The sequence below is a fragment of the Amphiura filiformis genome, unplaced genomic scaffold (genome assembly GCF_039555335.1).
Source record: "Amphiura filiformis unplaced genomic scaffold, Afil_fr2py scaffold_21, whole genome shotgun sequence".
Classification (NCBI taxonomy): domain Eukaryota; kingdom Metazoa; phylum Echinodermata; class Ophiuroidea; order Amphilepidida; family Amphiuridae; genus Amphiura; species Amphiura filiformis.
Genome location: NW_027305485.1, coordinates 2743252 through 2756455, shown reverse-complemented (window position 1 = coordinate 2756455; position 13204 = coordinate 2743252). Strand labels below are relative to the sequence as shown.

General features: G+C 37.7%; 1 protein-coding gene across 1 annotated transcript in view; it reads right to left on the bottom strand.

The window, feature by feature from the left end:
- Window positions 1–31: 31 nt before the first annotated feature.
- The window catches only part of LOC140143419 (uncharacterized), a 27962-nt gene continuing 14789 nt past the window's right edge, over window positions 32–13204 (bottom strand). Inside the window, exons 2-7 of the mRNA XM_072165275.1 lie at window positions 7498–7688; window positions 3962–4156; window positions 3298–3403; window positions 2687–2883; window positions 1724–1805; window positions 32–1578 (exon numbers count right to left, since the gene is read on the bottom strand). Of these exons, the coding sequence (XP_072021376.1) occupies window positions 32–1578; window positions 1724–1805; window positions 2687–2883; window positions 3298–3403; window positions 3962–4156; window positions 7498–7688 (2318 nt within the window). The remainder of the gene's footprint in view (window positions 1579–1723; window positions 1806–2686; window positions 2884–3297; window positions 3404–3961; window positions 4157–7497; window positions 7689–13204) is intronic.

The following is a 13204-nucleotide window of genomic DNA, read 5'->3' as shown; positions in this document are numbered from 1 at the left end:
TCCATGACATAAACAGTCCCTGGTGCAATTCTTATAATTCAGTTGTCGGAGCACCGCTTTTACTGCTTCCATTACCATCTGCTCCGTTCTCATTTGTTTTTGTGTCATCAGTTTTGTCTTTGGTTGCCGCAATTTCAGCCCATTGATTTTCTGATGCCTCACTAGGCTTACTGGACTCAAAATTAGCCCAATTACTACCATTGTCCTCAATGTTAATTTGTGGCTCTGGCTGTGTCTCCACAGAGCCATTATTTCCATTGGTAGTATTTGTCGCAAAACTGGCCCACTCTTGTTGAAACTGTTCCTCATCGTCATCTTCTTTCTCAAGTCTGGTATATGCCACTTCATCACCACTGGATGCAGATGCATGTTCCCCTTCGTTGTCTACGTTATCCTGCACGAGGTGAAGTGATGGTTGGCCATCATTTTGGGGCGGGCTTTCTTGTAAATCAGCCCCCGGTGATTCCACTGGCGTACTTTGAGATAGTGTTTCTTCTACACTTTGGTCAGCTTTTTGCTCTCTAAGAGATTGTTGTTCAAGTTGTTCTTGTACTATAGGAGCACTTTCCGTATTAGCTTGTATTTGTATTAAAGGAAGCGGGGAGCTTTGGCTTGTAGTATTATTATTGGTTGAGCTTTTGTCAGCATCGGGTGCAGGCTCAGAAATGGGTTGGTGCAAATTCCCGTTAACCGCGGCTTGATTGTTCTTAGTATTACCATCTTCCGAAACAGCAGACACAGCTTCTCTGCTGTTTGTATTTGATACACCAAAACCAGGAGGAGGCGGAAGGTGGAAATCCGCTTCATTGCTCCCAGGAGCACTATCGGAAGACGATGATGACGACGATGATGATTTTCTTCTTCGACTTCTAGAATCTTTTCTTGTCGCCCCACTACTAGGAGGAGGTGGTAAGCGAATTTCTGCCTCGTTATTTTCAGACGTTGCTGGTGATTGTGATGAGCGACTCCTTTTCGAATCGGATCTCTTTAAGCCACCAGGAGGTGGCGGAAGTCTAATAGCAAACTCATCAGCAGGCGTGCCTGAAGGTTTTTTAGGTGACATTTCTGAGCTCAGTACAGGTCCTCCGCCGTTTGCTACTTGTTCGCTTTCGTCTTTCTCCAATTTCTCTGTGGACTTTTGCACGCTAGTTTCTTGTTCTTTACCATTCTGTTGCGGCGACACTCCGTTTAAAGTTGAAGGTTGTTCTTCTTTGACTTGTTCAGCAGTTTCATCAGGTTCATCAAATCCCTTACCAGAATCTGCATTTTTGTGTTCTTCCTCGTCAGAGCTTACTTGCTGTTCTTGATCTTCGCTCTCACCCTCCATTTCTTTTAGTTTCTGAAGAAACATCAGTCGTCTCTGAAGATCAGACACGTATTTAGACATATCAGGTCTGAATCTAGACGCCGGTGATATTCTTCCGATACTTTCGGAGAGCGCTCTTGTAAATCCAGCGTTATTTCCACAACAGAGACCAAGATATTGTACGCCTAGTTGTGCACATTGTCTGCCGAATTCTACTATTTCATCTCTTGAACACATGACGCAGTCGAGGTTATCAGGGAAGACTTTTCGACCTGTTAAAGAACAGAAATGTGAATAGAGTTACTACAACATATAATACGGGCAGTATGATGTCGAATGAAATTAGTGAAAATTTCTATTGCCTATGTGTTCGATGTAAATCAAAAACAATATGCGTAAGAGCAAGTACGAACTAACCGGTAAGTGGGTCGGTAAGATCTTGGTAAGTGACTTCATTCTCGTTGGTTCGATACCCGACTGGGAGAGCGGCAAAAGGAACCTGTAAAAAAGATGTTATCATTGGTTATAATGCTAAACATCTGTGGACGGAACTAGTCAGATTGGGATCTTATCTCCTCATCTGTCCAAGCTATTGTGAACAAGGCCCACTGGATAACCACCTACTACAAAATGATATGCCCTGTGCGTGCAAACATCCTATGTGATGTGCTGATGCTTTTGTTGGCCGGGCCAGCGAAAGCGCCGTGGCTACTGTCGCCGACCTAGTGCGTGGCATGCGAGGGATCTCGGGTTCGAATCCCGACGGGAGCAAACTACTTCTTTGTTTGTTCTTCCCATCCAGTCGCCAAAAGCCTTTGAGGTGTTAGGGTTAAGACTGACTTTCAACACCCACCCTACCCGATATATCCGTTTCCTAATTTAAAGATGTTCAGGTTTTGACCTCATGATCTCATCAACTGAAACTCAACCCACTGCGTACAGGATTCGAACACTTTCTGTTTAACATTTAAAACAGCCAAGCTTTCGACTGTGGAACATAAAAACATGATGAATTGCCTATTCGCTTCCAAAGGGAAGCATTTTTTAAGAGCCATGGTCGTGGTCATGGTGGTTGCTTAACTTTTGGATTACTGGCCCTGTCTTATTTTTCGGATTGGGTGAATATTTGGACTAGCGAACCTTAAGACTAGCGGCCAGTCCTCACATGGAAAGGGTCAACTAAAGGGATAGTATTTATATAATTGTTGATATTCCGGCAAGTTTTTCTTCATGAAGATTTTTATTTCATATTCCGGTCGGTCGTTTCTTCGAAAGGTGTTCACTATCTTCGGTGAAGTGTCAACAACACAGCTGTTACAACCACAACAACAACAACAACAAAATCCTTTTGAATATCTCCCGGTTTCTACCAACATTTACCTGCACATATTGTCGGTACTGTGCCAACAAAGATACCATTGTTCTTGGACCAGTAGAACAGTTAAATCCAACCACATCGGCACCAGCATTCTGTAGCATCTGTAAGGCTTGTCCTAACTCGATACCATCAAAGGTCGCTAGTTTCCCTTCCACGAAGAATTGGTTTGTAACACGAAGTGTCACTACAGCTGGTAATCCTATCATAAAATATAAGCAAAAGATTGAAAGTTTCGAATCAAGTTCAAAATCGTGAGTGACACTATACTCAAATACTTTAAACATGGTTGGTTTAAATCGCATTTAAAAAAACATTGTAGGATAGCTGATAGTAATGTTTGTTTCCTGAAATTCTACAGCTGGTATTATAAATCCTATCATAAAAAGCAAGTAAAAGATTCAAAGTTTTTGGAAAGTTTCGAATCAAGTTCAACATCTGTCTACACTCAAATCGTCTCTTAAAAAAGCTTCAGAAGGCAAACACACTTTAAGAGAAATCACAGTTATTGGCAATGTTGGTCATAATTCAAAGAACTTGACCCCGTGACACCGCATGTGACGTTTGTTATTCTATATACCATATGACTTTCAGGGAAATTGATTCTGCAACCTACCCGCTTCTTTGATGACCTCTGTGGCTAGAATAGCTTCTCCAACATGACCAAATGTCTCTCCAATAACGTAGTCTGCTCCTTCTTGAACAGCCCATCCGACTTGCTCCTGACAATGATAAAATAAATTATATTACCGTAAAAACTCGATAGTTAGCATACTTGCTTACTATCGAGTACTCTTGAAAACGTGATATTGTACCGAAGTCCGGTGCTTTACCAACTGAGCTAATGGGGTTGAGACACACATTTGCAGGTTTTCTTGTTTGTATATAGCTATGTGTATCAATGATTTACTCAAAAACCATTTACGCTTTTGTGGATGGGGCTCTTCATGTTTGCATGTTTTAAAAGCGCTCGATAGTCAGAACATATGCTAACTATCGAGTTTTTACGGTATTATTATTATACGTTATTCTGACAGTCAACATGCGTTTTGCATCTTTTATTTATTTAGTTCGTGCGTTTCGAAGAATCATTTCTCCAAAATGTTTTCAAAACTAAAGACTGTCGGTATTATATAAATAACACCATTCGTAGAAACGCCTGGAATAAGTTCATAAAATGGAAGTGCCATATGACCATCAATGCACTTTGCAACTGTTGTTTGCTTCCCTGTATGATCCGATTTTTCAATAAAGTAATTGCTCTCAACTTTATTTCTTACCCTAAATATTGCTTTGACTGCTTCTTTACTGTCAAAACTGTTGGGTATAAACAGCGATGTGTTGCAGATGGTTCCTGCCATAAGTGTTCCTGTTTGCAGGGCTACTCCCTTAGCTAAACGTAAGGCGTATCGGTTGATCGCTTCTAGTTGATCTTCTTTGCCGACGTGTTTCAATCTAGCACGCTGGGTATAATGCTGGAAGAAAAATGAAACAAACAAATAAAGTCATGTTTTGATAACTGTCCAATCTGTAGGATCATTTATCTATCATAACGCATGCATGACGCATGGATCTGTCTGAGTAGTCCCAAAATCAAGCCAAATCTAACAAACAACACATATATTGGCTCAAATCAATTCTTAACCATTTGGAGTTATTTTGCATAGGATTTGCGCCACCAACGTTTTGTCCCCCTGATTTATGTCATGCTTATACATCCCAAAATACAGTATATTGGTAAGCCTATAGGCCTATTAGACGTATACGCAAGATTTAAATGTCGTTCCATAGCATTATGGTATGTATTATTTTGTCTAAATATAAACAAGATGAACAAGGTTAATTACTTTTCTCATATCAGTAAAGTATTGGTTTACATGACCCATTTGATAAGATCATTTATGCAAAGACCGACCTGTGATAAACAATGCTTGTACAAATAACAACACCTATACAGGCTATATCAAAATGATTGGTACCCATCAGTTTTCATCGATAATGAATTAGCCTGACACATCAAAATTCATAAAGTCATAAATTATACATTCTGGACATTTCATATGTATTCATCGTTGTATTTGGAAGAGGCCGGCTTTTCAATAAACATCCGCAAAGTTGATGGGTACCAATCATTTTGATACACCCTGTATACTGCACAACTTGATTTTACAATGAGTGCTGATGATCTTTACACCGTTTATATTTTCATTTATAGCATTCATATCTCTTGGAAATAGAAATAATACTGTCAAAATTACAGGATAGGTAATGGGGAATTTGCTTTGGTGCAATGTGCGAATGCGGGTCTGAAAACCGACCACGAATATCAGTGCACACACTTTTGCAAATGAAGACCCAAATGGTTTGGAGTTTTGAAATGATTTTTGCTAAAAAAAAACAACAGAAATTTAGCAATTTTTCCGAATTTCGGCGATATTAGTCCTGCTGGAACTTTGGAACACACCGATATTAACAAGAGAGCTTTTAAAAACCCGACATGTGCTCGATTTATACTAATGTGTGGCACTTGTCTCCTAATGTTAAAATTCCTAGTGTACATGTGTTTTTTGGGGGGAACAATATTTTTTCCCGGCGTATTTTGTTTACAAGCAATATGATAGCACTAAATATCCTGTGAAAATGAATCTGTCATTTTCCTAAACCTATATTTAACCAGGGCTAACCTACTCTGCACCGATTTGCAAGTAATTTGAGGCATATGTTACCATGGTTACCACACATCCCGACTCCAAAAAAAATAAAAAAAATAAAAGATTTTAAGATCACTTACAGAAAACAAACTCGTTTTTGTTTTAGCCTATCCAGCGATGATTTTTCTTAAAGGTGAACCTCATTGAAAATAAAGTTATATATCAATGGAAAGCTTATGATATCAGGATATTAAAAATAATTTTTTCCGATTTTTTTGATGGCCAATAAAGCTGAAAAATTAAAAAATGAATGAATTTTTGGTCTTTTTAAGGCGCCCAAAAAGCACCCAAATCAATCGTCTTTGACCTTGAGAATGCTCGTGACGTAAGCTCAGGGTTCGCAGTCACGTGATCCTACTCGGAAACATGTAAACAAGACTTGCTTCCTGTACTTTGCAAGCTGCCCGGCAAGTCTGATTTTCACAATAAAGCTTGAAATGAGAAGAATCTTCAAGTTGCTGATTCCTTCTATAGAAATCATAGAATTATTGTCAACACGAAAATGTTCCGTAAATTTTTGACAAAATCAGTCATAACTGGCTGGGTATAACTGGGTAATTGAGTTTGAATTTCGCGCTGGGATCAATTCCATGCGCAAATGATTTGCTGCTACCGTATACCGTTCATGTCATGGACTGAATAAACATGATCGAATAACAAATTAAATAACTTGTTTGTGACATTCCCTATTCTTGATTCATTTAAAAATATCTGATTTTTAAAAATATCGTCTTATAGTAATCAAAAATTAATTAAAAAACCGCCGATTTCATCAAATCCAGCCCATAAAGGTTTTCATATTATAGCGCATTGCGGTAATACATTCTCCCGGTACATTCTTTCCACACAATCACGATTGAAAGAAACAGATACTTTATTATAAAATAAATACAATTTAGGCTTAGTAGACTGTTTGATGGAATTCTGAAATCTGAATAAAATTAAAATATTGTCACTTGTGTCACGATTCTTTTAATGATACCACTATCCGTGTACTGAAAAAGTGAAACGTTCATGTTTTATGGATTACCGAACACGATGCGTAAATTGCTGCTTTTATGCTGAAGAAATTACAGGCAGCCGCGCCGATCAAGGTGGGCAAACACAGCGACTCGCTTCGTCTCTCCCCGGGGTCTCTCCGGTAGCACAAGTTCAAGTTGCGCCGTGTTTCAGCAGATTTGATCAATCGTTCCCTTATATTTGGAACATCTACAGGAATAAATTTTGCTGATGAAGTAGCAATAAGTTGGAAATATCAGAATGTGAATATCAAATCGGTCATTTTGTCTGCAAGTACAGTACGTACAGTCGCGGATACGGAACACTCGGCGACTGAGTGAGTTCACCCCGCCCCGTATGTATCTACGAGTTCGCCTATCATACATGACCGGTTGTAAAGTTAAGAAATAATTAAAAATCCCGTACATGTACTTTATTCTATTCCTTCATTTTCTCATTGTGATAAGTTCATCTCAACTTGGTGTGACGATCTGAACTGGGAGCACTAGCAGTTATTTTTTGCAATCTGTTTTCATTCCGGTTCTTCGGCGAATCTTCGCTCTTCGTGCTTTACTGTAATATACCCTGCATATCGTGGATGGCTTGGCCTATCCCAAATCACCCCGGCCAGCACTTTTCCCATTTTTTAATCCACACACTTTATTCAGGAACTTCATTCTTGATTTGATCATGATGTTTCCTTCATGTTATTCTTATTTTATTGAAGATATTTTTCATGTAAAGTAAGTTGGCAATGACTGAGTTCGTGCATTGGCCCGATGCATGCCACAGTAATGCATGGACATTGTGTTTACAATCAAACCCGGAAGTAACTGTGTGTCCCCGTGTTGACGTCATCATCGAAAGCGCCCAATTTGAACGATTTCGTTTTGTAATTTAGGGGGGTGCCAATATCCAATCTTTGCATGGAGATTATGTCTATCCTGGTGCGTTAGGCAAATAAAAAATATTCTTTTCTGCTTCCTGGCATCATAAGCATTCCATTGATATATAACTTTATTTTCAATGAGGTTCACCTTTAAAGGCCTGGTGCTTTTTTTTTAATTTGAACAGTTTGAAAGAATGTTGGACAAGTTTTCACTTACTGTAAACGCTACTACTACGTCACTTCCGGCGTGCACAAACTCTTCATATTGCAACCGGACCAGATCTGGTCGTCCCAAGACAACCTCGGGGATGAACGGACCCGCTTGTAGGTATCCTCGACGTTCAAAACTCATCACATAACCTTCTGCGCATAGAACGGCTTCTTTGTCCCGTAATCGCTCCAAAAGACCTATGAAACAAAACGAGGCAAATGACAAGTTCATTGAAATATCATTCGTTCAGATGTTACCGATGTCTGGTTTCCAGTTTTATTGTCTTCATTGAATTGCATTAAATTAAATTTGTTTTACTTGTTATGTTTATACCCGCGATATAACGGTGTGCGTGATAAAGCCACTATGTTCAATGTTGTAGCATTTCCAGAAAAAATTCTATAAAATGTTAGATTTTACAGTCAGATATATTTCCTTTTACTTTTGAGCCGATCAAATGAGGTAAGAAACAAAGAAAATTGGAATTTACTACCAGCGCCGATGTCGCTGATAAGTTTCACTCTGCTACGGCACGGCCTTTGATGTATGTATGGCTGTTCTGCACGCCATGTAGGCCCTCCGTACTGTGTTATAAACATCCTGTACGCGACCGACTATTTTAAATATTTCCATCGTAATAAATCAAAATCTAAGATTTTGACAAGACTCAAGTCTTGATTTTTTGCAGGGGATGTTTAACTTTTAACAACCATCAATAGTCGGTTACTTCTATATGAAAGCTTATGATCAGGCTTCATTAATATTTAAGACATGATCGTTGTTAATGCCCTCAATTATATTATAATGAACCAACAATTGCTCAGGCATAAACTCCTAGGCCTATACCTATTCGTAAAACTAACATGCCTTTAATACTTAGTCTATAGTGCCTACGGGCAAAATACGATACATGAAAATAGTCCTACAAGTTGGCAGGGCATGGCAAGGTTTTTGGAGCATTTTCGTGATGTAGGCCCTACGTGACGTCTAGGCTTATGTATGTAGGCCTACATATTAAAATGTATTTTACAATGTTACATGTATACAGACGTCACGTCACAGTTATTTTCTAAGAAGGAAATCTAAACTTGGTTTAGGTCAAAAGTCTTTAATGTGTCTACAATCTGGAAGACCCAAAATTAGTCTTTTTCGTGCAGGAAGTATCCGGAGTAGGCTAATGGACCAATTATATTTCACTTACATTAAGAATGTTGAGCACACAATCAAACCACACATTATTGCTTTAACATACTTTGAGACCGGCAGGTTCGTTTTGCATACCTGCATACTGCATATTTCTAGAGTTTCTTAGTGGCGAGTTGTAAGCATCAAATATTGCAAGATTGGGCATATGTCGCAAACAAAATATAAACACATGTAAATACTTTTGTTTGACCCTGGCCAGACATCTCAAAATTTGCGAGAGATGCTATAAATTAGATTGGATGACTGTGCAATGCTCGAGCTTTGTGTTATGATTGTGAATCAATTTTCTAGGTGTCTGCATCTCAATTTGGAAAAAAACATTCAGTCTTAAATGATTCAGTCAGCATCACCTTAACATGAACTATTTCTTGGCAAATATTCTAACAAAATACAGATTGTTTATGTCAATTATGAGTGTAGATTTGTGACATCATATCCCATAATGCATATCTTTGGATGGTCTATGCTTATACCCCGGTACTACAGTAAGGTGGAATGTCCCACTGAATGATGGGACATAATATGAAATCCAGATTTGTAAGCTATGACTTGACACCATACAGACATCCAAATTTGCCAATATTGGAAATAGTTTGTGTTCAAAATATATAACCTGAACCCTAACATTTGGTGAAACGGTATTGGGGGAGGGGTATAATTTAAACTTAGTATCGTAGGCCTATTAGTATTAACAGGGGGACATGGGGACGAGGTATGGTCAGTAGCGTACGCAGGAATTTTTCAAGGGGGGTGTGATGATAAAAAATATATAAAAATGTTAAAAATGGCCGCGTAACGGACATCGCATCGGGCTTGCGCGACGCCAGGGGGGATGTGCCCCCCTGAGAAGTAAGAAATTTTTGCAAAATGAATACCTAATTGAAGAGATTTGGTGGACCATTTTGGCACTATTAGTGTGTAAAATTTTAGTCTGAAAAAGCCAAAAATTTGTGAAATGACGGTCCATGAAGCCTTTCGTGAACAAGTTCTCCCTAAATTTAATCATGTTAATTGTAGGCCTATAAATTGTGTTAAAGTTAACACAAATTGGTAAATGTCGAAAGCAGAAGCGAAAATGGTAACTTGCTTATCCACTATGTAGGGGGTGTCTGAGGGGGATGTGCCCCCCTGAGAAGTAAGAAACTTTTGCAAAATGAAGACCTAATTGAAGCGATTTGGTGGACCATTTTGGCCCGGCATTTTGGCACTATTAGTGTGTAAAATTTTAGTTTCAAAAAGCCGAAAACTTATGAAATGACGGTCTATGAAGACTTTCGTGTACAAGTTTTCCCTCCTCAGAAATTTTGCAAAATGAAGGTCCAATTGAAGCCATTTGGTGCATAATTTTTACGCTATTTCAATGCAAAATACTGTCTAATTATGCTTTATTTTAACATATTCTTTTGTACATTTATATGCTTGCGTACTTGCACTGTGTTTTGACAGAAAGAAATTGCAAACAGTTTTCAGCTGATATCATGGCGTAATGCGGTGTAAGAGATGCAGTTTTTTTAAGCGTGATGATGGGCTTGACAATTAAAACTTTCAAGTGTTGACATGTATTAACAATTAACACATTTACGAATGTTGCCGGTCAATACCGGGTATAGGGGTGAGATAATTTGTGTGGGAGTTGCCTATGATTGTGATAATATGTCCCCTATGTCTTGCTCATCTCCCCCTCCCCCCATCTCCCTCCCTCCTTCTCTCTCCTCTCTTTCTTTGTCTTTTCTTTTCTTTTCCCCCATTTTTTGGACAGATCCAAGGGGGGTGTTTCACACACGTAACACCCCCCCCCCCTGCGTACGCCAATGGGTATGGTAATTTTATACATGGATGAGTGTACATGAACTAGGGGTTTTTTTAATGTAAAATTTGCAATGTTAGTAGTCATGGTGGTTCCAATCTTTTCCTAGTCTTTAGGAAAGTCCTTTATTTGGAAGGTCCCTTTTATTTTCTCTTCTCAAACATGTCATCATTTTTTTAATGAGGGATAAACCCCTTAGAAAAGACTTGGAAGTGATTCTTGTTACTTAATCATTAATAAACTTATTTAGGTCTATGTATGAAGTTTTCCCAAAGCATTCCAAAATATCTGAAAAATCTAGAAACTAAAAACAATCTGACAAATCTCAGAAATTGAGGAGGGAGGGTACGAGAACCAAAACATTGATTTTTTTCGGCCCAAAATGGTGCCATGCAATTCATAAAAGTAAACATTTGATAAAAGGGAAGGCTCCCTCTTTTGTTATTCAATTCTAAAGGGGCTCATCAGTAAAGTTACTTCCTGTTTTATAGTTCAGAACAAATGATACAATACATTGCTTGTTTGCAATGATACATTTTAATACAAAAACGAAATGGTAGATAAACCATACACATGTGGTTTTAGGAAAGTGTTTGATTAATGATCATATAGCCTTGGGGAGGTCCAGTAAAACTATTAAGGTGACAGTGCATCTACTACATATCTTGGGTTCTTTTTTCTCCAATTTATATTATCGAAGTTAAAACATAACACTCATTAACCTATCAAAATGAAAAATATCAAGAAATTAAATGGAAGTGCATATACACACCCATCCACCCGGCCTCTCCATACACGCCACCACCACAAAGTTCGCACCAACATCACCAAAACATGCTCTCCTATGAAGCTTTAATATACTCGCCACTGAGAAACTCTAAAAATATGCAGTATGCAGGTATGCAAAACGAACCTGCCGCTTTGAGACTTTAAAATGTTTAGATTTGTCTCTCTTTTCGCCAGCCCATTCGGGGCTGGTACCTGTTTCAGGTTTGGGGTCAGTTTACTCAAGAGATTATATTTTAGTGGTATTGGAATGATTTTTTTTTTTTTACTTTTGTGGTTAAATTTTTTAAAAATATTTTAATTCGATTTGTTAGGAAAAGTAAGTATGTTTTGCCGTTTCAACGAACGAAAACGAGTGAGTATTACCAAAGTTATGTTTGAACTAATTAATTATGACTTTAAAAGTTTAAAGGCCTAAATGTAACAATAATAGTTAATATATATAGCATCATATGGTCAGCAGAAGAAAATCTGACATCACCTATGATGTCATATCAGTGTCCTTGACCGGGGGTCCTTACTCCTTGACCACTGAACAGCGTGATATCATGTTGATAACAGATCTATAGAATCAAAATCTTCATCATATCCCCGGATCATATCACAGATTCTCAACAATCTGTGATCATATGGACCATATTGATGTGAAAGTAGTTATCTATCATATCCTGTGTCGTTTTATGGATAAAATGACTCAAAATGTTATTGATGAAATGGTTGCTATCATAAACATCAGTTTTGTCTTTTCAACAGGAAAAATCCGATGCAAAATAAAGTTTTTAGGGCCTAGCTATAATATGGGCATAATTTATGCATATAGTATTGAACAATGTACCCCATTTGACATGCACTTATAGATAAATAAATTGTCTTACTTTATTAATTTAATAACTTCTTTATTATAAATAAAATGACACATAACTATTTGATTCATAAAATTACATTCAACAAAATGATTGAAGAGAAAACACACAAGGCACTAGGCAGACTGTTATAGAATGGAGTATGTAAGATGCCATGTCCATAGCTTCGCAGGAGTTTCCGACTAGCAATCAACATGATCAGCACATTCAGAAAAACACAGTTTAAGAGTGAAGATTGTAGTGAGTAACCAGTCCTTTATAAATGTGCTGGCCACTATCTATTATAATATAGTAGGCTTAAACTATACATTGCGAATTAATTAAGTTATTTTAAAATAAAATGTACATGTAAGTTAACTCAAACCGGCAGTGTATATATCGAAAGCAGTGAAATCGGACATTCCTAAGCGAAGATATTGAGTTCGTAAGTTCTGGTATTACAAAATTGGAAATTGAGATATCGTGGGTAAAAAGCTGAAAAGACAAAAAACCCAACGACAACAACAACAACAACAACAACAAAACAAACAGACCAGAACAATTTGGAGTACATGTAATGAATTAAAAGAGTTGACATGAGATTAGGAATTAATGTTTTCTGCTGTTTCAGTGTGCATGTTCTCATCGTTGATGGTTTGGTGGACTGTCATGTAGATGTAAGCGTGATCCTAAAAATGCCTTTCACATTGACCAAAACTAATTACAAGACCTCTTCTACATTGAGGCTGGCTTTCCCTTTTAAAGGGAATTTTTATTATGTATTTTTTTAGTAACTTGACATGATCTTGCAGCTATATCTGTTGAACGATAACAATTAACATTCATGTTTAAATTAAAATCTTATTGCAGGCACTTGAAATCCCCGTTGTTTACGTTTAAGCCTTGATGGCTTACGTGCACGTAAAGCCTTTTAGTGTGTGTGTTTTTTTTTTTTTTTTTTTTTTTGTTAAAGATCTTGCAGATATTTCTGTTGAATGATCAATGTTTAATGGTTATATAACATTCATGTTCGAGACTGGAGTTTAAAATCTTATGTGCGTGACAGGCACCA